At 40.6% G+C, this 24,834-nt stretch overlaps 1 protein-coding gene across 2 annotated transcripts; it reads right to left on the reverse strand.

Annotated features, from left to right (window-relative positions):
• Positions 1-1,360: 1,360 nt before the first annotated feature.
• Positions 1,361-24,830, reverse strand: ELP6 (elongator acetyltransferase complex subunit 6). Of its 2 annotated transcripts, XM_020999008.2 has the most exons (7): positions 24,647-24,830; positions 18,317-18,395; positions 16,424-16,494; positions 14,055-14,173; positions 11,399-11,600; positions 2,703-2,849; positions 1,361-1,870 (listed from the first exon to the last, which is right to left on the reverse strand). In XM_020999008.2, the coding sequence occupies exons 1-7, from the start codon at positions 24,698-24,700 to the stop codon at positions 1,742-1,744; spliced, it is 801 nt and encodes a 266-aa protein (XP_020854667.1). In that variant the 5' UTR covers positions 24,701-24,830; the 3' UTR covers positions 1,361-1,741. The 2 variants fall into 2 exon arrangements, with proteins under 2 accessions (XP_020854667.1, XP_078008582.1); XM_078152456.1 differs by lacking the exons at positions 1,361-1,870; positions 11,399-11,600 and having other exon boundaries at positions 2,704-2,849; positions 24,647-24,731.
• Positions 24,831-24,834: the final 4 nt, after the last annotated feature.

A 24,834-nucleotide genomic window follows, 5' to 3' on the forward strand; every position in this document is an offset into this window, starting at 1 on the left:
CGTGATCCCATTTGGGGTTTTCTTGGCAAAGATACTAGAGTGATTTGCCATTTCCTTCTCCAGCTCATTTTACAGATGAGGAAACTGAGGCAAACAGCATTAAGTGACTTGCCCAGGGTCACCTACCCAGTAAGTATCAGAGGCAAGATTTGAACTCAGGAAGATGAGTCTGACTCCAGGCCCGGCAGTCTATCCACTGGGCCACCTAGCTGGCCATAGTAGGAGACTTGGGCTGTTAAATTAAACAGAATGAAGGAGCAGAATTTAGCCTCCAGAGAGAGAATGGTAATAGCTAACAAGTATGCAGTGCTTTAAGGTCTGAAAAGTGATTTATATGTATTATCTCATTTGAGAATGAGAGGCTACAATTGAGTTCAAAAGCTCCAAATAAGCGAAGCAAGAAATAATGAGCAACCCTATGCAGTGATTGTGCCACTTACTGAAGCCAGAGGTCAGTGGCATGGGAGGAAGGGAAAGGATTTGAGGTGGGAATGGAAGGGTAATCTCAAATCAGGGAAGTGTTAGAGCAGGCTGAGGTCCTTGTAAGGGGTGGGGTTCCTAAAATCATATTAAGGCTTGAGCGGGGAAATTAATTTTAATTTCAGAGTCAGAGAAACCTTGGGTCCAAGTTCTGTTTCTCACACATAATGGCTGTGTGACCCTGGGCAAGTTAACTTCAGTTTCAATAAAACTTCCTAAGTCTTTAAACTGCCAAGCAGGTGCCAACCTGCAAAGGTGTTAGGCATTTCCCCACTGGCAACTCACAACATCTATGAAATAAAAAGTTTGGTCCAAAAATAATAACTCATTTGCATAGAGCATTAAGGTTTGCAAAATTCTTTTCCTAACAACAGCCATGATCTACCACTCACCTTGGTTCTGAAATGACACATATATGTATATGTGTTTATAGATACACACATAAATACATATTTGTAACAGCATTCTGTAGCAGCAAGGAACTGGTAACTAAGTGGGTGCTCAACGACTGGGGAGTGCCTGAACTAGGATATATGAATGTAATGGGGTCGTCTTGTGCAGTGAGGAATTCCGGGAAATGTGGGAAGATCAGTGTGAACTGAGCCAGAATCAAAAGACCGATGTGCATGAATACAACAATATAATGGAAAAGATCACTCAAAGGAAACTGAGCTCTGAGTGATGAAAAAACCAAAGAAGGTCCCGCAGAAATTATAAATAATGAAACAACTTCTCCTTCATAGCGAGAGGTAGGAGACTCCTAGGATAGAATATCATACATACTGTCAGATGCAATTACTCAGTAATTTTGTCACAAAGGAGAGGTTAGTCCAGGTAGGGGAAGGATCTTGAAATGACTGTGACAGAAAGACAAAAGGCATCAGCAAAATCTGTTTAAGGTTTATTAAATAAATTATACATATATACCACCAAGATCAGCCCACTGTGCAGTATGTTTACATCCAAAGCCCGAGAATAGAATCTAGGCTCAGTTTCCCATAGTGAGTAGACAGGATGCCCATTTCTTGAGGGTTTTGTACATTCTCTCTTGGTCCACTTACCAAGAACAGGGGTGAATCAGAGAAACAGGAAACATATACAGTAGTCCTGCCCTGGGCTTCAACCACAGCAGCCAAATCTGAAGTAGCTACACTGGTCTGTTTAGCTTGAGCAAAGCTGGGAAAGGTCCATTTATGGCGTGGCCTTTTCTTTCAAGTCTGAAAATAGTCAGCATGTCACTTTTCACGGTCCAAAGATCAAGTCACAGCACAGCAGGAGATAGTCCTTTAGCAAAGAAGGTCACAGTCTTGTCCTGTATCTTGTATTGATAAGTGAGACTATGAGTCTGCTCAACCTTTGGCTGCTGCAATCCCCGCCACAGGATTTTCAACTGCAGAAGGAAAGAGGAGAACGAATGGAGGTGCCTCATTGAACAGCTTACTTCTCTGTCCTTGTTCCTTCATTCCTCAAATAACTTTTCCCATACAGCTTCAACCAAAGGCAACTAACTTCTCTAAACAAGCATGCTCAGATTTTATATACTGCCAGGTATGTTTTCTTCAGCACATTTATCTCAGCAATGCCACTATAAGGGAAGGAGTGTGCTGCAGTAGAAAAGAGTGCTGGCTTGGAAGCCCAGTTCCCCATGTAGTGCCAGGGTGGCCCTGCATTTTCTTCCCCTGGACTAGATGGTCTCTGCGGTCCCTTCTCTCTATCTGTGCTCCAAGGAGCCACATAATAACATCAGTCTCATTACTATACAGTCACACCATTACCAGCTTGATCATCCACTTTATTCACCAGATTTGACTACAAATGACTTTTGACCATTTCTAAAAATGAAAGCTATATCCTCAAAGGATGGAGATCACCCACCACTGAGGTTCTTCAAAAGAATGGTCTGAAGAAAATTCTAGTAACTGAATTTCTGAAATTCAGAAAAATAACTGAAATTAAACACATTCTGAATTATAACAAGTATAGCCTCTCAAAGGGACTACTTTGAAACTCAACCCTCATATTATCAATTCAGTGTCTTAGCATGGTGATTTGACCTCTGGAGAGCCATATTTGGTATATGTACCAGTATTTTATTCAGCTGTAGTCTGTGGTCCTCCTACCTGAAGGAACGGGCCTAATACCAACACACAAACACCCTGGAAAACAGATCTTCATTAGAAGCCATTAACTACCCACCATTACCCAGGCAATGCCCACATTACCTGCCCATGAACATCTTTGCAGAATCCAGTTGCCAACCCCTCAGCCCGGAGGATCAAGCTGCTTTGGTGAGCGAGAGCATTCATCAGCACTGCCTTCTCCTCATCCTCTGTCCTATCACTGTCATGCACCAAAGCCACCACGTTTCCCTAGATCAAAGAGATCCAAGCACTATTAAACCATCCAAAGAAAAACAGTTCTTAGTTATAAGAGAAAAGGCTGGTTTGGCTCGACTGCTGGAAACAGAGGCTGTGGCAGGTTGTAAAGGGCTTTAAACGCTAAACAGAGGGGTTAATCTTTTACCCTTAATGTAACAGGAAGCCTCTGGAGCTGGTAGAGTAGGGCAGTCACATGGTCAGATCTGTGCATAAGGGAAATTACTTTGGCAGCTATGTGTAGGATCGATTGGAGTGGTGAAAGAGCTGAGGCAAGAAGACCAATTAGGAGACTGTTGCTGGTTTATCTACTTTATTGCCAAGTCCTTCAAAATATCTTTTTCATTCGCCCCTTGTTTTCCACTCTCACTACTATTACTGTAATTCCGATCCTTATTAGCTGAAGTCACGACTGCTTCTGTTATAGACTCCAACTCAGTTTCTCTGCCTCTGGTCCCTCCCCTCCCTAATTCATCCTGCTTCCAACCATCAGATTAATCTTCTTAAAATACCTTTCTGACTATTTCATTTACCTCATCCAATCTCTATGAACCCCAACATCTTAGCCTGACCTCAGGATCTCCCAAAGCCTGGTCTTGATCTTTTTTCAATCTTCTTTTCCATCACCGGCCTCCTCCACAAAACCTCTATTTAGGGAACCTGCTTTACTTACTGTCCACTGAATATACTTTGTACTTTCCGGCTCCTAGGGCTTTGCCCATGTGATTACCTCCCTCCAGACTGCTCTTCCTTTTGTTGTTTCCTCTTAAAATTCTATCCTTCCTTGAAAACCCAGCTCAAATTACACCTCGAATGTAGAGCCTTCTCTAATTACCACAGCCTGTAGTGAGCCTTCTCTTCAACTCCCAGAGCGCTTACTGTTTTTATCAACTAATCATCTATTACTTTGTGATACCTCTTCTATTCTTAGCTTGAGTTACTGAAATATTATATTATTAGTTATCATATTTCACATTTGTCTTGTCTTTGCAACTTTACTGAAAGCTCCTAGAAAGGAAGGGTTACCAACTTATATGGCTTTGTATCCCAAAAGGTTTTGTACACTGTACGAAGAGACTCAATACATTTTTATTGATTTAAATCTATCATTTCTCAAGTTCTCCTCAAAAAAGAGCAACAAATAAGAAACAGACCTTAAAGTTTCTTTTGCTTTTTCCTGACCTTGATTTGAGTTTTATGGAATTCTAGATTCTTACCATTGGAAGTACTCTTTGGCAGCATCTATTCTAAACTCAGCCCCAATAGAGGCACCCTTCTTACAATATCCTTATGGATGGTCACCATCTCTGCTTGAAAACTTCCAAGGGCTCTATACAATAATTTTTGGTAGTTTGATTGGTATGGCACTGAATAAGTAAATTAGCTTAGTTAGAACTGTCATTTTTATTATATAAGCTTGGCCTACCCATGAGCAACTGATGTTTTTCCAATTATTTAGACCTTACTTTATTTGTGTGAAAAATGTCTTGTAATTGTGTTCATATAGTTCCTGGGTTTGTTTCAGGAGACAGACTCCTAAATATTTTATGTCTACAGTAAGTTTAAATGGAATTTCTCTTTCTATCTCTTGCTGTTGGGCTTTGTTGGTAATATATAGAAATGCCGATGATTTATGTGGGTTTATTTGATAGCCTGCAACTTTGCTAAAGTTGTTTATTATTTCAAGTAGTTTTTTACTTGATTCTCTAGGATTCTCTAAGTATATCATTATGTCATCTGCAAAGGGTGATAGCTTTGTTTCTCCTTTGCCCATTCTAATACCTTCAATTTCTTTTTCTTCTCTTATTGCTAAAGCTAACATTTCCAGTATGATATTGAACAACAGTGGTGATAACGGACATCCTTGTTTCACCCTGATCTTACTGGAAATGCTTCTAGCTTGTCCCCATTACATATGATGCTTGCTGAAGGTTTTAGGTAGATGCTATTTATTATTTTAAGGAAGACTCCATTTATTCCTATGCTCTCTAGTGTTTTTAATAGGAATGAGTGTTGTATTTTGTCAAAAGCTTTTTCTGCATCTATTGAGATGATCATGTGCTTTCTGTTAGTTTTGGTGTTGATATGCTCAATTATGCTGATAGTTTTCCTAATATTGAACCAGCCCTGCATTCCTGATATAAATCCTACCTGGTCATTCTTGTGATAAGTGGCTGTAATCTATTTGCTAACATTTTATTTAAGATTTTTGCATCTATATTCATTAGAAAAATTGGTCTATAATTTTTTTTCTGTTTTGACTCTTCCTGGTTTAGGTATCAGCACTATATTTGTATCATAAAAAGAATTTGGTAAGACTCCTTCACCTATTTTCCCAAATAGTCTATATAGTATTGGAATTAATTCTTCTTTAAATGTTTGATAGAATTCATATGTAAATCCATCTGGCCCTGGAGATTTTTTCCTAGGGAGTTCATCAATGGCTTGTTCAATTTCTTTTTTCTGAGATGGGGTTATTTAAGTATTTTACTTCCTCTTCGGTTAATCCGGGCAATTTATATTTTTGTAAATATGTATCCATTTCACTAAGATTGTCAAATTTATTGGCATACAGTTGGGCAAAATAGTTCCTAATTGTTGTTTTAATTTCCTCTTCTGTTGAGGGCTTGCACTGATGGGTTTGAGGATATAGGCCAGGCCGGGATTTACATCCAGCCTGTTCTAAAATCTAAGAGCCACCTAAGTCAGAAAGTAGGCTCTCCGACCCCTCCCCTGCACTGCTTTTTCCCTTGAGAACAGAAGGACATTGAAAGATAACTGGGAAGTGAGGAGACGACTCCAGGGGAACTCCCCCCAGTTACCGTTCCCATGAGAAAAATTATTGTTGATACTTCTGCCTTTTCCACTCTGGGTGCTGTTCTCATGAGTGGGGTATAAAAGTCTTAACTCTCAGATCAATAAATAGAGCTTGTTCATAACTTGCTACCCCCTGGTCTGCATGATTTCTTTCTCTCTCTCTCTTTCTTCCTCTCTTTCTTTCTTTTTCGCCTCACCGGAGATTAACCATGGTAGTGGACGCAGGCATCCACTCTTCCTTGGTGGCAGATTCACCCTTTTCATTCTTGATACTAGTAATTTGGTTTTCTTCTCTTTTTTTTAAATTAAATTAACCAAAGGTTTATCTATTTCATTGGTTTTTTCATAAAACCAGCTCTTAGTTTCATTTATTAGTTCAAAGCTCTTAGTTTTATTTATTAGTTCAATAGTTTTCTAATTTCAATTTTATTAATTTTTCCTTTGGTTTTCAATATTTCTAATTTGGTATTTAATTGAGGGTTTTTAATTTGTTCTTTTTCTTGTTCGTTTAGTTGTATGCCCAATTCATTGATCTCCTCTTTTTCTATTTTATTTATGTAAGCATTTAGAGACATAAAACTTCCCCCAAGAATTGCCTATTTTATAGAGTTAGAAAAATTAATAACAAGATTCATTTGGAAGAACAAAAGGTCCAGAATATCAAGGGAACTAATGAAAAGAAATGCAGGGGAAGGTGGCCTAGCCATTCCAGATCTTAAATTGTATTATAAAGCAGCAGTCATTAAAACTGCTTGGTACTGGCTAAGAAACAGAGTGGTGGATCAGTGGAATAGGTTAAGTATGCAAGACACAGTAGTCAACGACTATAATAATCTATTATTTGATAAACTCAAAGACCCCAGCTTCTGTGATAAGAACCCACTCTTTGACAAAAACCGCTAGGAAAACTGGAAAAGAATATGGCACAAACTAGACATAGAACAAAATCTCACACCATATACCAAAATAAAGTAAAAATGGGTTCATGATTTAGATATAAAGGCTAATACTGTAAGCAGACTGGGAGAGCAAGGAATAGTTTACCTGTCAGATTTATGGAGAACAGAAGAATTCATGACCAAACAGGAGATAGAGAATATTATAAAAAGCAAAATGGATGGCTTTGATTACATTAAATTGAAAAGTTTTTGCACAAACAAAGCCAATGCAACCAAGATTAGAAGGAAAGTAGAAAACTGGGAAAGAATTTTTACAACCAGTCTCTCTGATAAGGGCCTCATTTCTAAAATATATACAGAATTAAGTCAAATTTATAAGAATACAAGTCATTCCCACATTGATAAATGGTCAAAGGATATGAACAGACAGTTCTCAGATGAAGAAATTAAAGCCATCTATAGTCATATGAAAAAATGCTCTAAATCACTATTGATTAGAGAAATGCAAATAAAAACAACTCTGAGGTACCATATCACACCTATCAGATTGGCCAACATGACAAAACAGGAAAATGATAAATGTTGGAGAGGATGTGGGAAAATTGGAACGCTAATACATTGTTGGTGGAGTTGTGAAATGATCCAACCATTTTGGAGAACAATTTGGAACTATGCCCAAAGGGCTATAAAAATGTGCATACCTTTTGATCCAGCAATAGCACTTCTAGGGCTATATCCCAAAGAGATCAAACAAATGGGAAAAAGACCCACATGTACAAAAATATTCATAGCTGCTCTTTCTGTGGCACCAAAGAATTGGAAATTGAGAGGATGCCCATCAATAGGGAAATGGCTGAACACGTTGTGGTATATGAATGTAATGGAATACTATTGTGCTGTTAAGAAATGATGGGGGCAGCTAAGTGGCGCAGTGGATGAAGCACTGGCCCTGAAGTCAGGAGGACCTGAGTTCAAATCTGATCTCAGACCAGACACGTGATACTAGCTGTGTGACCCTGGGCAAGTCACTTAACCCCAATTGCCTCATAAAATAAAACTAAAAAATAAAGAAAAAAAATGACGAACATGTAGATTTCAGAAAAACCTGGAAAGACTCGTATGGTCTGATGCTGAGGGAAGTGAGCAGAACCAGGAGAACGCTGTACATGATAACAGCCACATTGTGCGATGACTAATATTGATAAACTTAACCCTTCTCAGCAATACAAGGATCTAAGACATCTCCAAAGGCCTCGTGATGGAAAATGCTATCCACATCCAAAGAAAGAACTATGGAATGTGAATGCAGATTGAAGAATACTATTTGCTATTTTTTTTCTTCTGTTGAGTTTTGTTTCCTCTTTCTGGTGGTTTCTCCTATTGGTTCTAATTCTTACCTACAACACCACTAATGTGAAAATATGTTTAATAGGAATATATATGTATAGCCTATATCAGACTGTGCACCATCTTGGGGAGGATGGTGGGGAGGGAGGGGGAGAAAAATTTTAAATGCAAAAGCATATGGAAGTGATTGTTGATAAAACAAAATAGATTAATTAAAAAGAAAAAAAGAAAAGAAAACTTCCAGGGGCAAAGGACTCTCTGCTGTGTCACAGACTATCAAGTGATGCTGAGAACTGCCTGGTATAATGCTATCTTACACTTTCCAAACCCAACCTAGTGAGGTACAAAAATAAGCAGCTCCCTGTGGCTCTCAATGTTAACTTACACTCACAGAGAAGAGAAATTTTACTCCATGTGGCGCAGAAGAGACTGTACTTAACCTTTCCCCCTTCTTTCCACCACTGGCCTCTTCAGCTGGCACTCGGGGGATGTCTAACTCTGGGTGAGCTGCCAGTTGGTCAGTCTTTTAAAGTATTACTTTATTATACCAAGCACCTGTGGTTTCATTAAAGTGGGTTCCCCACTTACTGATGCAGATCAAAACTGCCTCTACACTTGAGTAGACAACAGTTTTCATGAGTGACTATGGCAGGAAAAAATGCACTACTTGATAGCCAACCTTCTGATGACATGGCTCTTCACATGGGGCTAGGCTAGTCCTCAGATAAGGCTCACAATGCATCACTGGACACATCACTGTGGTAGGTTCTATGAGAATTTGCATGCCATTAGCTTAGCCTTTGAAGACTCAGTCACCTCTGTGGCATAAAGAGGGATCTAGAATGGCCTTCAGTGGAGATTTATAAGTAAGTCTATAATTCAGTTTACTGACAACCCATGAAACAACAACCACAAAATACAATATGTCCCTCAGTCCTGTGCTGCCCTTCTTCCTCTTCTAAATTGATGGTAACAGAAAAGCATAAAGGGGATCAGAGAGTACTAAGAATTACACAATTTTTAGATCAACTAAAAACCATTAATTTTGCTACTGTTACCTCAAATGTAAGATCTCTGTCCAATGTCCAGTGAGGAGACATTCCATTCCAAGAGGAATGGAATCAAGTTAATCTTGATATTCTTACAAAAATGGAACCAGAACACCAAAGGAAGCTCAAGCTAAACCGAAAAGTTGGTTTCACAGGTTCTCCTTGAAGAGACAAGTCAAGGAGTTGGCAGAGTGGACCTTATGGATCAAAGGCAACATCAAAAATTTCATGGGATACTTGGCAATCTTATATTGTAAGACTCACAACTGGTATCTGCAAAAGGACTGTGCTGAAAATAACCAGAGCTACTTATGCACTGACATCTGCTAGAGAAGATAAGGAGATAAAAAAATTCCAAGAACTCAGTAAAAGCCTCCAAATTAAATCAACATCTTCAATACTCTGTGACTTCAATACATAAGTGGGCGATAATGAACACATAAGAGATAGAGAACACTGTGGGAAGTAAAATGAATAATTCTGATTACAATAAATTAAAAAGGTTTTGTACAAATAAAACCAATGTAGCAAAGATTAGAAGGAAAGCAGAAACTGGGGAAAAAATTTTGTAGCCAGTTTCTCAAGTAAAGGCCTTATATTTTATATAGAAACCTCAGTCAAATATATAAGAATATGAGTCATTCCCTAATTGATAAATGGTCAAAGGATATGAACAGGTAGTTTTTGGAAGAAGAAATCAAAGCTAGATACAGTCATATGAAAAAAACCTCTAAATCATTATTGATTAGAGAAATGCAAATTAAAACAACTCTGAGGTACCATCTCATACCTATCAGACTGGCTAAAATGATAAAAGGGGAAAATGACATGTTGAAGGGGAATATAGAAAAATTGGAATACTAATACTGTTGGAATTGGTCACTAATACAATGGTGGAATCGTGAACTGATCCAATCATTCTGGAGAGCAATTTGCAATTACGTCCAAAGAGTTATAAAACTGTGTATATCCTTTGTCCCAGCAAAACCACTATTAGGTCTGTTTCTCAAGGTGATAGGGAAAAAGGAAAAGAACCTATATGTTCTGAAATATTTATAGCAGTTTTCTTTGTGGTGGCAAAGAACTAGAAAGTGAGAGATACCCATTAACTGAGGAATGGCTGAATAAGTTGTGGTACATGATTGTGGTGGGATACTACTGTGTTGTGAGAAATGACAAACAGGTTGGTTTTAGAAAGACACAGGAAGACTTGCATGAAATAATGCAAAGAGAACCAAAAGAACACTGTATACAATAACAGCAATACTGTTTGAATAGCAGCTGTGAAGGACTTCAGCTGTTCTGAGTAATATGATCATTCAAATCAACTACAAAGAACTTCTGAAGGAAAATGCTATCCACCTCCAAAGAAAGAACTGATATATGGAAGTATGTATTGTATATGTGTACACACACACACACACATACCTGGATCAAATGCTGGCCTTCTCTAATGTGGGGTTGGGAGGGAGGAAGGCAGACAACAAAATGCAACAAAAATTAATTAAATAATTTTTTTAAAAGTGGGGAATAAGTCTGTGTAAAGGCACTGAGAAAGGAGATGGGATGTCAAATTTGGGGGGAAAAAACAGGCCAGTTTGGCTAGAACATGAAATATGTAAAGGGGAATATTGTGAAATAAGGCAGGAAAGTCCCAGAGAACAAATAATGAATTATACTTCCCCCATCATGGCAGAGGGAGGGGATGACAAGACCAGACTACTGCAGACACTCTTCAACTGGTTTTCTTTGCATAAGGGTGGCCTTAATTGGGGGGGAAGGGGGGCAGGGCTGAAATAGAGAGACATTTAAAAGCATCAATAAAACATTTCTTGAACAGAGCTAGCAGTTTTGAAAGGTAAGCCAATGCCAGACTGTACAGGGCTTTCAGTGCCAGGCTCAAGAATTTTTTCTATTATTCTGGAAGCCAATGAAAGAGCAGAAGAGGGACTGTTCCAGGAGCTGCCTGGGGAGTCGAGCTCTGAGCAAGAAGATCTAGAAGCAGGAGGTCAGTTCCCTGAAGGGATAGTGCAGGACTTGGAGTAAGAGATGATACAGACCTGAACTATTTGAGTTCAGCTCTAGGAGTGAAGAAAACAGAAGTTACCTAGATGAGGTCTTCTAGAGGCAAAATGGATAAGATCTGACAACTGACTGGCTCTGAGGGATGAGTGGGAGGGAAGAGGAAAGGGTGCCTCTGAGGTTGTGAACCTGGGAATTGGGTGATAAAACATTTCAACAGAAATTGGGAAATCTGGAGGAGGGGCAGGTGTAGGAGCAAAGATGGTTCCTGAAGGATCTTTGGTCCTATCAGAGCAGGCCAAAGGCTGGAAAGGATAAAGAGCCACTGACCTAGAGAGGGGCCAGCTTCCTCTCCTACTTTCAGGTCTTAAAGATCACAGGAAATAAAAGTATGAAGACTGAACGGTACCTTCAAACGGCAGCAGACAGTGACTCTACAGTACTGGATGAAGTCCAGAACAGCAACTGCTTGAACACCCAAACTGAGCAGGACACTGAGGTCATCCACCAAAATCACCGGAAACTTCCACGAAGCAGCATCACCATCAGCTGAGGGAGTCAGAGCTTTCTGCACCAACTCATACAAGGACTTCAGGTCAGAGCCAGACTCTCTGGAGACAAGGAACCAAAACCCCCCCCCCAAAAACAACACCCTGTAAATCAGTTTATTCATCCATTCAACCAGTGTCCTTGAGCACCTACTCTTTGCTAGACATAATTGGGGGGGGGTGGTTAGAGCTTCTTCCTTCAGACGTCTGTGGTTAGATGTGGTACAGAACACATCAGAAAAACTAAATAATAACACAAGAATTAAGAACAGATGGTAACCAAGAGAAGCCCTGAGGCAGAGTACGGATAAGTGTTGAGGCAGCGTTATGTGTAAGGCAAGTATGCTGAGTTTCTAAAAGGTCTGGTTCCCTGAGAGTTGAAGTGGTTGGGTGAAGCTTCCAGAGGTGGGAGGTGGGGGGACTGGAATAGGCTTTAAATGGCAAGTTATTATCCCCAAGCCCAATTTAAATGCAACCAGAATACCATCCAAAAGCCAGCCTAGAGATGAAGGTCTGTATCATTCTACAGGAATACACATAGATTTGAACAAGCAGATGAGAGCTCAGGAACTTCTAATCCTAATTCACTGAGTGACGATGGGCAAGAATCAGTGGTTACCAGATTCAGAGCTGAAGAGACCACAGAGACCATCTCATTCAACCTCTCTGTTTTACAGATGAGGCAACCAAGACCTAAGAAGGGAAAGAGATTTGCCCAAGGCTCCCCCACCCCCAGCCATGGGTAGTCAGGATTTAAACCCAAGTCCTACTCCAAAGTCACTGCTCTTTCTATGACCCTGTTCTACCTAGGGTATTTTCCCAAAATTAAAAATGAGGAAACTGGGGCCCAGAGAGGTAAAAGGACTTGTTCCTAGTGACATGGTTACTAAACTGCAGAGATAAGGCTTGATCCAAAGCCACCTGACCCAAAGTCCTGTGGGGCTTCGGTTACACTACAACATCAGTGACCATAAGAAACAAACCCCTATCCTCTGCTCCTTGGTCTTTATTTAGAACAATGAGAATGCTATCTACAAAGGCCAAACTGTTAGGAGTCTGGAGTATGCAAAATTAAAAAGGCCAGAGAATTAGCTGGTGGAAACTTTCATTCATTCACTCAATAAAGATATTGGCTTCTAAAGAAAAAGCAAAGTGACAGTAGGTCTTCTGATGTCCTCTTCATTAAGACACACAAAAATTTTGTGAAAATCCTTTGGAAAGAACATAATCCACTAACCCAGAGACAAAAGAAACAAACTGCCCAGTTCTCTCACTGACTATGATATTTAGCCCAGGTAGGTCCAACAGTCAGTGGATGTAAAATGGCTCCACTGGGTGTCTGGGCTCAAAGGACAAAGTTGTAATCAGTATATTCTAGGTTTGAGAGCGTCCAGTGACTTCACACACCTTGAGGCAACCCCACAAGGAGTTTGGGAGGAGTAGAAGAAAGTACCCAAGGATAAAGAAAGGGAAGTGGCCAGCGGGGAAGTGCCTTGCCCAGCTATACAAAAGGTAATGTGGTACAGTTGGTAGAAGGACTTGTTCCTGTTCACATAATGTCACATCCTAGCCAAACTGACCCACTCACCATTCCCCAAACCAGTCCAGGACTCTTCCAGTCTTCCCTGTCATAAATTCTAGATAAAATAGTTTGATTATTTCACTGCCCCACTCAAAGACCTCCAATGGTTCCCCATAACTCCCTTAAGGGAACAGGTCTCCCACAATCAGACTTCAACTAACTTGCCAGCCTTGTTTCACTCTTCTCTGCTTCACCTGCTACAGCCTTTCCTCTTCCATTCCATTTATATTCATTTTTATGTGCCTATTTATGACATGTTACCTCTCCCATCAGAATGTAAGCTCCTTAAGGACAGACCTAAACATCTTTCATTTTTGAAAATTTTATTTGTGTTCTGAACTCAACACCAATAAAACAAGCATTTCCATATTCACGGAGTCAACAAGCATTATCTGTAGATCTCTATCATTTTCAGCTTGTTCTACTATTTGAATAGATAACAAGTTCAGTCTGTAGTTTTCAAAGCTAACCTGCTTGTCTGTGCTCATTTCTGGGCTTCTTTCAGTTTCCTCATCTTTCTTTCTCTTTTTCTTTGTATCCATTTCAGCAGCACAGTGCCTGACTCAGACTTAGCACTTGATAAAAATTTGCTGATGGATCTACTGATTTAGGTGCTATATGATCCAGTCAAACTGAATGAAAAGTGTGGAAGCTTTCCCTAAAGGAAGTAACATGCCTAAGGGATTGTAGCATAGGTCAAATCACAATGGGGTACCCCCATCACAATTCTTATCAGGACAGGTTTCTCCAGGTGAAATCAGGTTTCAATGAACAATAAGATGTCACTATCACTTGAGTGGAGAAGGCAGTAGAACAGCAGTGACAGCAGCAGCCAGTGCCAGGAAGTCCACACCCCAGGCAAAGAAGAACTTAGCAACAATCCACACCCAGATGCTAAGAATTTCCATGTTAGGGTTCAGTTGAAGATCATTAACCTGATAAACTTGAGGGTGTTTGATTGTTCCTCTGACCCAAAGAGGACTTCAACAGTGGACTTCAGGCCTTCAAGGAATACCAGCTGTCCCCGATCTCGGGCTGCGATCAGATTGACTCCCTATTATAATAAAAAAGTATAGGGTGAAAAAAAAAAGTACAGGATGAGACAAGTCCTGGTCCTTCCCCTCAAGAAGTCTCCTCAAAGCCAGAATACTCTCCATATCTCTTACCCTATAACACTGATGACAATGAAATGATTTCCCATTGCCATATCACCACCATAGCGGGGATACTTGGGGATCATCCATACAAACGGTCCTGAAATTGATGGCTACTCACAGAGTGACTTTTATCAGTATTCTAAAGCACTTGGGGAATACCGTCTCAAAAGAGCCTCTAGAATAGGAGGGGGTAAGCTTATCCTGTACCTCAGCGGGGTCTATATCTCTATCTTACATATTGTTTTCTTGCTGATTTGAGAATATTAGTGGAGGAATAGAAGGTGATTTGGAAATGGAGAATGTTGTACAACAGGAAGTTGTGGCTGAATGACTAAACATGCCAATAAATAAACGATCCTGTCAGTCTATGATGCAATTTTACTTTGCATTTTATACCCAACTTCTCACAGAAACCTCATTTTTTCATCATACACTCCCATTCCATAGTCCCTAAGCACACTATCTGGCCCCCCTCTGATAATTAAGTCAACGTTCATGGACTGAGAGATCAAAGTCCAACATTTTACATAAGTGAACACTGAAACCCAGAGAGAGCAAGTATCTAGCCCAACGTCTCACAGGTAGGAAAAGATACCTTCCCTCTTGGGGTTGTTCCAAGGGCTTTTCCCTAGGCCTAGAGTGCTCTTCCCTCTCACTCCTACCTCACTTCCAAGGCTCAGCTCATGTGCTATATCCTCCAAGAGGCCCTTTCTACACGTGTGTGTGTGTGTGTGTGTGTGCGTGCATGCACTATATTTTCTTGTCTGTAAGATGTTATATCTCCCTTGTTGAACATAAGCTCCTGGAGGGCAGAAACTGTCTCACTCTTGAATTTGCATCCCCAACACCTACCTCCATGCCTGGCACTTAGCAAAAGTTTGTTGAATGAAATCACCAAGTTTTCCCATGCCCTAAGCCAAATACTCTATTTCTCAACCAGTGAAGCAACCCCAGGCTCCTCACACTATTCACAGCTCAAAAAAGCAACATCAATAACAAAGGTCTTTCCACATCTCCTCATTCACTACCTCTCCCCTCCCACCCTTTCTATTCCTAGGCAGAAGCAGCTCTGGTCAGTCCAGAACCCTATGCACCAGGCTCACTTTCAGGTGTGATGGCAGCTGGACTGCCTAGAGGATCCTGTCCTGCACTCCTAAGGATGTTTCCTCCTGGGTAAAGTCAGAACAATAATAATGCCTGTACTGGTTCCCGGGGTCCATGAGCGCCAAGTCAGAGACATTCCAGAACTGTGTGCTGTTACTATGAAAGGTCAAATCCCAAATCTCATCCTTATAATTTTTTAAATTAACAATACTGGTTTAAATGAATTCTACATATTACTAGGGGGCCTGTATCACAATTAAATAAAATTATGCAAAAAGCCTAGCTCTTTAGAATTTCTCTAAAGAATGGACTGATATGTAACCATTCAATGGCTCCCCATTGCCTACCAAATAAAGTCCGAATTCTCTAGCCTAGCATTCAGGCTAGGCTAACATTTTGGGGTCTCCCCAACCTTCTCTCCCATTGGTCCCTTACATGAACAAATCCATCATGCACATTCCCACTTCTGGACCTGTGCTCAGGCCATTTGCCCAAAACAGAATATCCTGCCCTTTCCTCAACACTGTCTCAAATTGAAACTTCTTTTCAAAGCTTGCCCTGACTCCCACCTCCTCTGTGAAACCTCTTCCAACTGCCTCAACCCCTAGTGTTCTCTCTTACCACTCAACCCCTATGATGCTTCCAGTCTACACACTCATGTGGTTTTTAGCACAAGCCGCCATGTTTATGTCTACTCTTTCCCATGAATTAAGTAAGATATGTGAAGAACATGGACAAAAACTATACGGGATGAGGTTATAAACTGTACCACCAGAGGAAACATCCACCTCAATGCAATTACATGTCCACTGAGCCATCTGAATACGCTGCCTTTATTATTAGGGTTTGTTTTATGTCTACATCCTCAACTGGATGACAAATTCCCAAAGGGCAATATCTCCCTCCTCTCCCCTTTCCTCCTCTTCCTCTCCCCTCCCCTACTCTCTTTCTCTCTCTCTCTTTCTGTCCCTGTCTTCCTCCCTCCCCTCATGCAGGTGTGTACACACACACACACACACACACTCACACCTGAAAATACTCACCAGCTTTTGACCTACAATATTATAGTGACTGAAGGACTGGAGAAGGGCCACAAAGCAAACCTTACAGTTAGCTGGAAAATAAGACAAGTTCATCATTAATGAGATTCTGGCTCACGTACAGCATTACATATTTTGTTTGTAACACTGGAAACCAATAAAAATGACACACTTACCAAAAGGATTCACTACTCGCGCGTACTCTTTGAGGTGGCATATTCCAGCATTAAGAAGTCATTGCTAACAAGGAAATCTGGATTTTATTCTGAACTCTACCAAAGACTCCATCCACCATTAACTCAAGTTCATCCCTCTGTCCTGCCATACTAATTTCACTTGCTGAATAGAAAAAAATGTTACTTCCCACTCACTTCTTTCACAGGGGAGCTAAGAAGACTGAGATCTCTACAATATCTCTAACTTCTTTAGGGAAAAAAAAGAATCCAAATATTACTGCTACAAGTTCTAATTGCAGGAGGTTGTATGAGTTTGGGGAGATTAAAGCCTCCTAGCCAACTAGCCTCAATTTACCCAATACTTCTCTTTCAGGGAGAAGTTTCACACACATTGTCTCACTATGAGGCAGGATTCTCCATTTCCTCCATTTCTATAAAATGAAAGAGTTGGCCTCGATGGCCTGTAAGGTCCCTCCCAGCTCAAAAATCTATGATTCACAGGTGGAAGTGATCCGAAAGGTCACCTAGTTCGGTGTGTTACAGATGAAGTAACTGAGGACTCAAGAAAGGAAATGACCTGTCCAGCACCCAGCCGTCAGGACCTCAGTCTTCTCCAAGTCCAGCTCTGTCACCCTCCAAGGCCTCGCTCTCTGATGGGTGTGAGGACTCCCTTTCCCCTGTGGACTCAAGGCTGCTCACACCTGGGCTTCATGCCCAGGCAGAAGCAGCTCTGATCAGTCCAGAACCCTGTCCTTCTGCACGAGGCTCACTTTCAGGTATGAGGGCAGCTGGGCTACCTAGAGCATCCCATCCTGCTGAGGGACGTTTCCTCCTGGGTAAAGCCAGAATAATAATAATGCCTGCACCGGATCCCTATGGAAGGTCAAATCTCAAACGTGGCCTCACAGGGATGGGAGGATAAAGGAGAATACATGTGAAGTTTATTCTCTCTGTAAGAAAAGTATTAGTTAACCTCAAGTTGGTCTTTAAGACCTCCTTAAATCAACACATCTTTGTAGGATAAGAAACCTTACTGTCCAAAGAAGGGATAGATACTGTGGAGATCTTGCCCTCTTAGTGTCTCCTGTGAAGGAAGTGGAAGGGGAAGTTTCATTTTGTTGTTGTTTTCATTCAACAAATGAAATCAGTCTCTACTCTCTTAATGATTCTCTCGGCCTTCAGAGTCAGATCCTTGACCTGATGACTTCCTCTTGCCTCGCTTCTGTCTTATCTATCTGGATGTCCAGCTTGTTGTCATCTGTGAATTCTGTCAGCGGACTATCCCCTTGCTCAGTGCCTGACTCTGGGGCACTGATGGCCAAGGACCCAGGAGTCAGGGAAGGGAAAGGCATCACCACCCTCATTTTACCGATGAGTAGTGGCAGCACAAAGGTTAAATGGCCAGTCACAAGGCCATACAGGCAATCAGTGGCAGAGCTAGGCCCGAACACAGGATTTCTGACTCTAAGTCCCATGTTCTCTCTTCAGGTGCTCTTCCCTACCACTGAGGAATTTACAATAGAAAAAAATTAAGTTGATGACCAAATTTCTGGTTGCCTAGAGAAATGGCCTCTAGCTTCTTAAACAAACAAAAACCCCACTACAACTCCATGTTTATCTGGACACTTCTCAAAGGGTACCTCATTTCCCAAACAAGGACAATTAAGCCACAAAGGACTCTGTGTCTGTGAGTCTCTTCCCAGGCTATATGCTACTGTACCTTTGAGGTAAAAGGAGAGAAAATGGTGCACAAGGAAGCTTCCATCTGTCTTGGCATCGCAGAGCAGAGTAAATGTCCCCTTAAAAACACAAAAAGATTAAAAAGTCTATGGGGGAAAAGGCAACAGACGGTGAAGTTTATAGGGTCAAGTAGTAATTTAATCTCCTCTAAATTTCTATACTTAATGGTTATTTTAAAATATGTACATCATCCTCCAAATTATAAAAAGGGATAGAAAATGAAACAGTAATACATGAAATCAAAATGGACAATTATGATCAGCTTTCCCCCAAATCCCCTCAACTGAACTATTCACTGCCCCGTTCATCTGCTTATGGTGTTTCTTAATTCTACAGTTCCTCCTCCCCTCTCCTCCTTCTTCACTTGTTAAATTCCTGTCTTCCTTGAAAGCTAACTTAAAGATCTCAGAAATCAAGCATCTGTTAAATGCCTACTATGTGCCAGGCACTGGGCACATATATCTATATGGTGATATACATATATACATAACACACATATATATGATACACACACACACACACACACACACACACACACACACACACACTTATGGGGCAGCTAGGTGGCTCAGTGGATGCAGTGCTAGGTCTGGAGTCAGAAAAACCCGAGTTTAAATCCTGCCTCACACACTTACTATCTGTGTGACCCTGGGCAAGTTACTTAACCTCTGTCTGCCTCAGTTTTCTCATGTGTAAGACAAAGAGACAAAAACAGCACCTACTCCCAGGGTCGTTGTGAGGATCAAATGAGGTAACAGTTGTAAAGTGCTCAGTGCAGTGTCTGGCACATAGGAAGTGCTATATAAATGTTAGCTATTATTATTACATAAGTATATATGAAATAAATATAGAGAATAAATACAAGGAAAGGAAGAAGGCACTAGCAGTTACGGGGATCAGGAAAGGTTTCACATAGAAGGTAGCATTTGAGCTGGGTCTTGGAGAACAAAATCAGTCTCAGAAAAAGAGGTGAGGACAGAAATCTATCCTGCCCTACAGGAAAATAGAAGGGGAAGGGGATAAAAGAAGGGGGAGGGGGGAAGAGATAGAAAGGAGGGCAGACTAGGGGAAGGGGTATCCAGAATGCATGCCATCTTGGGGTGGGGGAGGGGTGAGATGGGGTGAAAATTTGGAACTCTCACACACACACACACACACACACACACACACACACACACTCTTCTTCTGAAGCTATACAAAGGTCATTGACCAATAAGTATAAATCTTATTATATAATTTCTTTTATATATCACAATTTCTCAAATGGTTATCAAATAGCCTTTACATTGTTCCTCAGGCTAAACATCTTCAGTTTCCCTAGCGGTCCCTCATATGACATTGTTTGAATCCCCTCACCATCCTGGTCACCCTCTTCTGGATGAGTTCCATTTGTCCTCCTAAAATTGACAGCTAGAAATGAACCCTCCACATGGGGACTGACCAGAACGGACCAAAGTAAAGCTACCTTCAGGGCTGTTCTAGTTACTGTAAGTTTATGGACAGAACTTAAGATCAGATAGTTTAATTTTGAGCACCATATCACACTGACTCATACTGGGATTACAGGCAACTAAAACCCCCAAGTCTTTTCTTCATATAAATTGTAGTTTAGTCACACCTTTCCTATCCTGTAATTCTATAGATTTTTTTAAACTCCCATGCAAGATTTGATATTTATTCCTATTTAATATTATATTTGTTCTCATCTAACCTTTTGAGAACTTGTTGAATTATGATTTCACTTTCCAATATAAAAAGGAGCAGCCCGATATAGTGGAAAGAATGCTCACTATGAGATCAGAAAAGCTGAATTCAAATCCTGCCTTTCTCATTTACTACCTGCATGACTTTGGGCAGATCATTTATCCATTCTGGGCCTTTATTTCGTCACTGCGAAATGAGGTGGTTGGACCATATGGCTTATAATATCCTTTATAGTTTTATGGCCATAATCCCATAATTTTATGTCAGTGTTTTCCTCTATATTTCAACAAACTTATGATCTCACTGATTGGGGTATTCTGGTCCACTGGCAGGTCACGACCCATCTACATATTCCCATCCTGCATGAATCTGCATGTATGTATATCAGTATGTGTGTGTGTGTATATGTGTGTGTGTGTGTGTATATATATATGTGTGTGTGTGTGTATGTATATACACACATATATATGTATATCAGTATGTGTATATACACACACATATACACATAATACATTCATACATAAACATTCATACATGCATGTATGACGGATGAACTTTATATACTCATCATGTCTGCCATTTGGATGGTTAGACTCAATTCTTTTGAATGGCTACAGATCTGGCTAGGAGGCTTTGCAATATTTTGGGACTTGATGAAAGCAATTCATTGTCTCCCAGAAGTAGGAACATCCATAGAAATTCACTATCCACAGGAAATCCATATTTAACCTGAACTCTGCATTAGATTGTGGGGCAGCTAGGTGGTGCAGGGGATAGAGCACTGGGGCTACAATTAGGAAGATCTGAGTTCAAATACGGCCTCAGAAAGTTATTAACTGTGTGACCCTGGGCAAGTCACTTAACTCTGTTTACCTCGGTTTCCTCATCTGTAAAATGAAACAGAGAAGGAAATATCAAATGACTCTAGTATTTTTGCCAAGAAAGTCCAAATGGGGTCACAAAGAGTCAGACAGGACTGAAAATGATTTAACAGCAATAACTATACTAGATTTGCTACACAATAGTGGTGAACACCTCTGTAAGCACACATCTCTTTGCTTCATGCCTTGTCTAATATTAACTAACAGATGGTAAGGAAACAAGAGTCTCTGTATCTTGCATCTTTCTAGGAATCTTGCATTATTTTGATGTTTACATGTGAGACATCTTATCAGAAGAGATTCTTTAAAGAGATTCTTTGATTCATCATTTTGTTCTATAAAATTATATACATTTAAAACAATCAACAAATAGTAAGCAGAGTGGGCAGATGTGTGTTTTACAGTTTTCCATCAATTGTCATATGGTAAAGATGTCTACTGTGAAATATTGTTTGTAAATGCCTGTCTATTCCTTACTATTACCTCTATTAAGAATGCCCTCCAGACTTCAGAAAAACCTGGAAAAGCTTGAATGAACTGATGCTTACTGAAGTGAACAGAACCAGGAGAACACTGTACATAGTAACAGCCACAATGTGCGATGATTAACTTTGATAGACTCATCTCTTCTTAGTAATGCAAGGATCCAAGACAACTCCAAAGGACTTATGATGGAAAACGCTGTCCACATCCAGAAAAAGAGCTATGGAGTCTGAATACAGATCTAAGCATGTTATTTGCTCTCTCTCTCTCTTTTCTTTTTTCTTTTTGTTTCTTCTTTCTCGTTTCTCCTATTGGTTCTAATTCTTTGCAACATGACTAATATGAAAATAGTTTCAATATAAATGTATATGTAGAGCCTATATCAAATTGCACACTGTCTTGGGGTGGGGAGAGGGGAGAGATGGGAAGAAAATTTGGAACTCAAAATCTTATGGAAGTGAATGTTGAAAACTAAAAATAAATTAATTAATTTAAGAAAAAAAAAAAGAAAAAGAAAAAGAGGCGAGGAGAGGGTTCATTCCAGTCACGGGGAACATCCGGTGCCAGGATGGAGCGATGGGAGACAGAGCCACCCAGAGAACAAAGAGAAAGCCAGTCTGACTCCATCGGAGGCACGGGAAGTGGAGGAACGAGCAAAGTCCACAGAATCCCTTTCTTCCTTTAAGACACAGCTCAAACGCCATGTTCTACGTGACACTAGAAAAGAGAAGGTGTGCGACACGCTGGGACCCGTGGGGAGCAGCACTGGTGAGTCATCATGGTGGGTTAGGGCCTGTCAGTGCAGTGAGAATGATGAGAGATTATGGGAGACGTTTTGCCACAAGCCAAAATAGGGTGAAACAAGTCTCTCTTGAGCTAAATGTCTATTCAAAACAGGGTTCAGGAAGCTCTCTCTGATGCCCCGACATGGTGACCACCTTTCCCTCTGAGCTCAGGCAGGCATCGCTTTAGCATTGTGTTTATACCCCTCTAGGGCACCTGTCATGTATAATATTGTATTACATTTATATGCATGTATATCATTCACCTCTACCAGACTGTCAGTTCTATAAGGGCAGGGACAATATCACAGCTAAACTTTGTATCTCCAAATGCCTAATACAGTAAATAGTACACAGATGATGCATATTTCTTGACCAACAGAGTTATCATGAGAAATCTGAAAAAGTCGGTTGGTACCATGTTTTGCTTTTTTTTTAAGCATTTATTTAGAATTTAATTTTTCCCCAGTTACATGTAAAAACAATTTTTAACATTCATTTTTATAACTTTGAGTTCCAAATTCTCTCCCTTCCTCCCGCCCCACCTCCACCCCCCACTGAGAAGGCAAACAATTCAATATGGGTGATGCATGTGCAGTCATGCAAAACATATCTGTAATAGTCATGTTGTGGCACCATGTTTTAGCAGGCTTTGAAAGCAATGTAAGAAGTTTTTGTTGTATTGGGTATGCAATATGGAACCTAGGGCAGCTAAGTGGCACAGTGGATAGAGTGCTAGGCCTGAAGTCTGGAAGACATGAGTTCAAATCTGGCCTTAAATACTGATTAGCTGGGTAACCCTGGGCAAGTCACATAAGAGGGTTACTCTTTGCCTCAGTTTCCTCATCTGTAAAATGAAATGGAGAAGGAAATGGCAAACCATTCCAGTATCTCTGTCAAGAAAACACCAAATGGGGTCACAAAGATACAACTGAAACAAATGAACAACAATGGAACAATTAAAGGCTTTTGAGCAGGACAGTTCCATGGTCGGACCTGTTTATGCATCAGGAAAATCTTTCTGATAGGTGTGGGAAGGAAAAAAATTGAAGGTGAAGAGACAAGAGACAGAGATCAGGAGCCTATTAAAATTGTCTAGGTGGGGGCAGCTAGGTGGTACAGTAGATAGAGCTCAGGCCTTGGAGTCAGGAGGACCTGAGTTCAAATGTGGCCTCAGACACATGACACTTCCTGGCTGTGTGATCCTGGGCAAGTCACTTAACCCCGATTGCCTCACCAAAAAGCAAAAAAAAAAATTGTCCAGGTGAAGGTCTATGAAGGATTAGAATTACTACTACTACTACTACTACTACTACTACTACTACTACTACTACTACTACTACTGCTACTGCTACTGCTACTACTAACCCCCAGCATTTATATATCACTTTAAGGTTTATGAAGCATTTTACATATGTCATCTCATTTGACTCTCATATCAGCCTTGTCAGGCTGGTGCTATTATTTTCCCCATCTGACAGATGAGGAAACTTAAGTCTGGAGAGTTTAAGTGACTTGCCCAGAAGTGTCAAAGACAGGATGATACTAGCGTCCTTCCAGTCTGTCATTTCTAGGGTGAAGATTCAAACTTTAATGTTATTCAAAATCCAGTATTCTTTTCACTCAAACAAGGTTTAGTTATTAGTGCCTTTTCAACCCTCTAAGAGATGTCCTATAACTGTAACAGTAATTACTGTTAATAATAATAGCTAGCATTTATATAGTGCCTAGATTTTATATCTAACATGTAATACGTTATGTAATATGCAACATTATATGTTTATATATGATATTACATATATTATGTGTGAGATGAATAATTATTCACATTCATACACAGCTTCAAGGTTTTACAAAGCACAACAATACCGTGGAGCAGGTAATGCACGAATTATTTCAATCGTTTTTAGCCAACATTAAAGTTCCTATCTACTTTATGTAAGTCACTGTACTGGAAGAAGGTTGGAAGGGGGATCAGGGTTAGAAAGACAAAAACAGAACAGCACCAGCCCTCAAGGAGCTTACATTCTACATGGGGAAACAATGTGCACTCAGCTAAGCAATAGCTGTTTTACAGGTGGAAAACCTTGGAACTCCGCTTGGCCAAGGTCAAAGAGCCCATATTCGAACCCACGTCTTCCAACTCTTCGACCACTTGTTTAAAAAGCAAAACACAAAAAACCCCACCTCGATAACTTAGAAAACACCAAACAGCATGACAAGGATCTATCAAATACAGTCCTGCTTTAAACAGAAAAATGCCTCCTTCCAAGAAACACTCATAAAAGATCTTGCATTGCGTAACTTCCCTAGGAACTACAAGTCCCGGCGTGCCATGCCAACTGCCCCTTTCCCTTCCGGCACTAGGCGCAAAGCCCCCTGGGAGATGTAGTGCCGGAAATTCGGAGCGAACACGAGGCATGCCGGGATTTCTCCCTTCCCGCTCTGTGTTTTCCTTACCTGCTCTGGCTTCTCGGGGCTGACGTTCAGCAAGTTATTAAGCTCAGGGAACATCCCGAGCCTTGGCGTTGGAAGTGAGCAGGCCTTAATTGTGTAGGATAGAAAAGCTGCAGAGGCCTCAAGAAACGCTCAGAGACGAGGCCTGAATACACGCCTTCATCCTCTTCGCAAACTGCGTGAGAAGAATG

Source organism: Phascolarctos cinereus, unplaced genomic scaffold, assembly GCF_003287225.1.
Source record: "Phascolarctos cinereus isolate Bilbo 61053 unplaced genomic scaffold, phaCin_HiC Scaffold_4;HRSCAF=312, whole genome shotgun sequence".
NCBI lineage: Eukaryota > Metazoa > Chordata > Mammalia > Diprotodontia > Phascolarctidae > Phascolarctos > Phascolarctos cinereus.

Bases quoted from the DNA above. Each gene is read 5' to 3' on its own strand.
- ELP6 (XM_020999008.2), bottom strand. From the start codon at position 24,700: ATGTTCCCTGAGCTTAATAACTTGCTGAACGTCAGCCCCGAGAAGCCA. The intron at 14,174-16,423 runs GTGAGTATTTTC...TTATTATAATAG, and splicing joins ATATTGTAGGTCAAAAGCTG to GGAGTCAATCTGATCGCAGC. The intron at 11,601-14,054 runs GTTAATGATCTT...CCTTGTCTCCAG, and splicing joins AACACCCTCAAGTTTATCAG to AGAGTCTGGCTCTGACCTGA.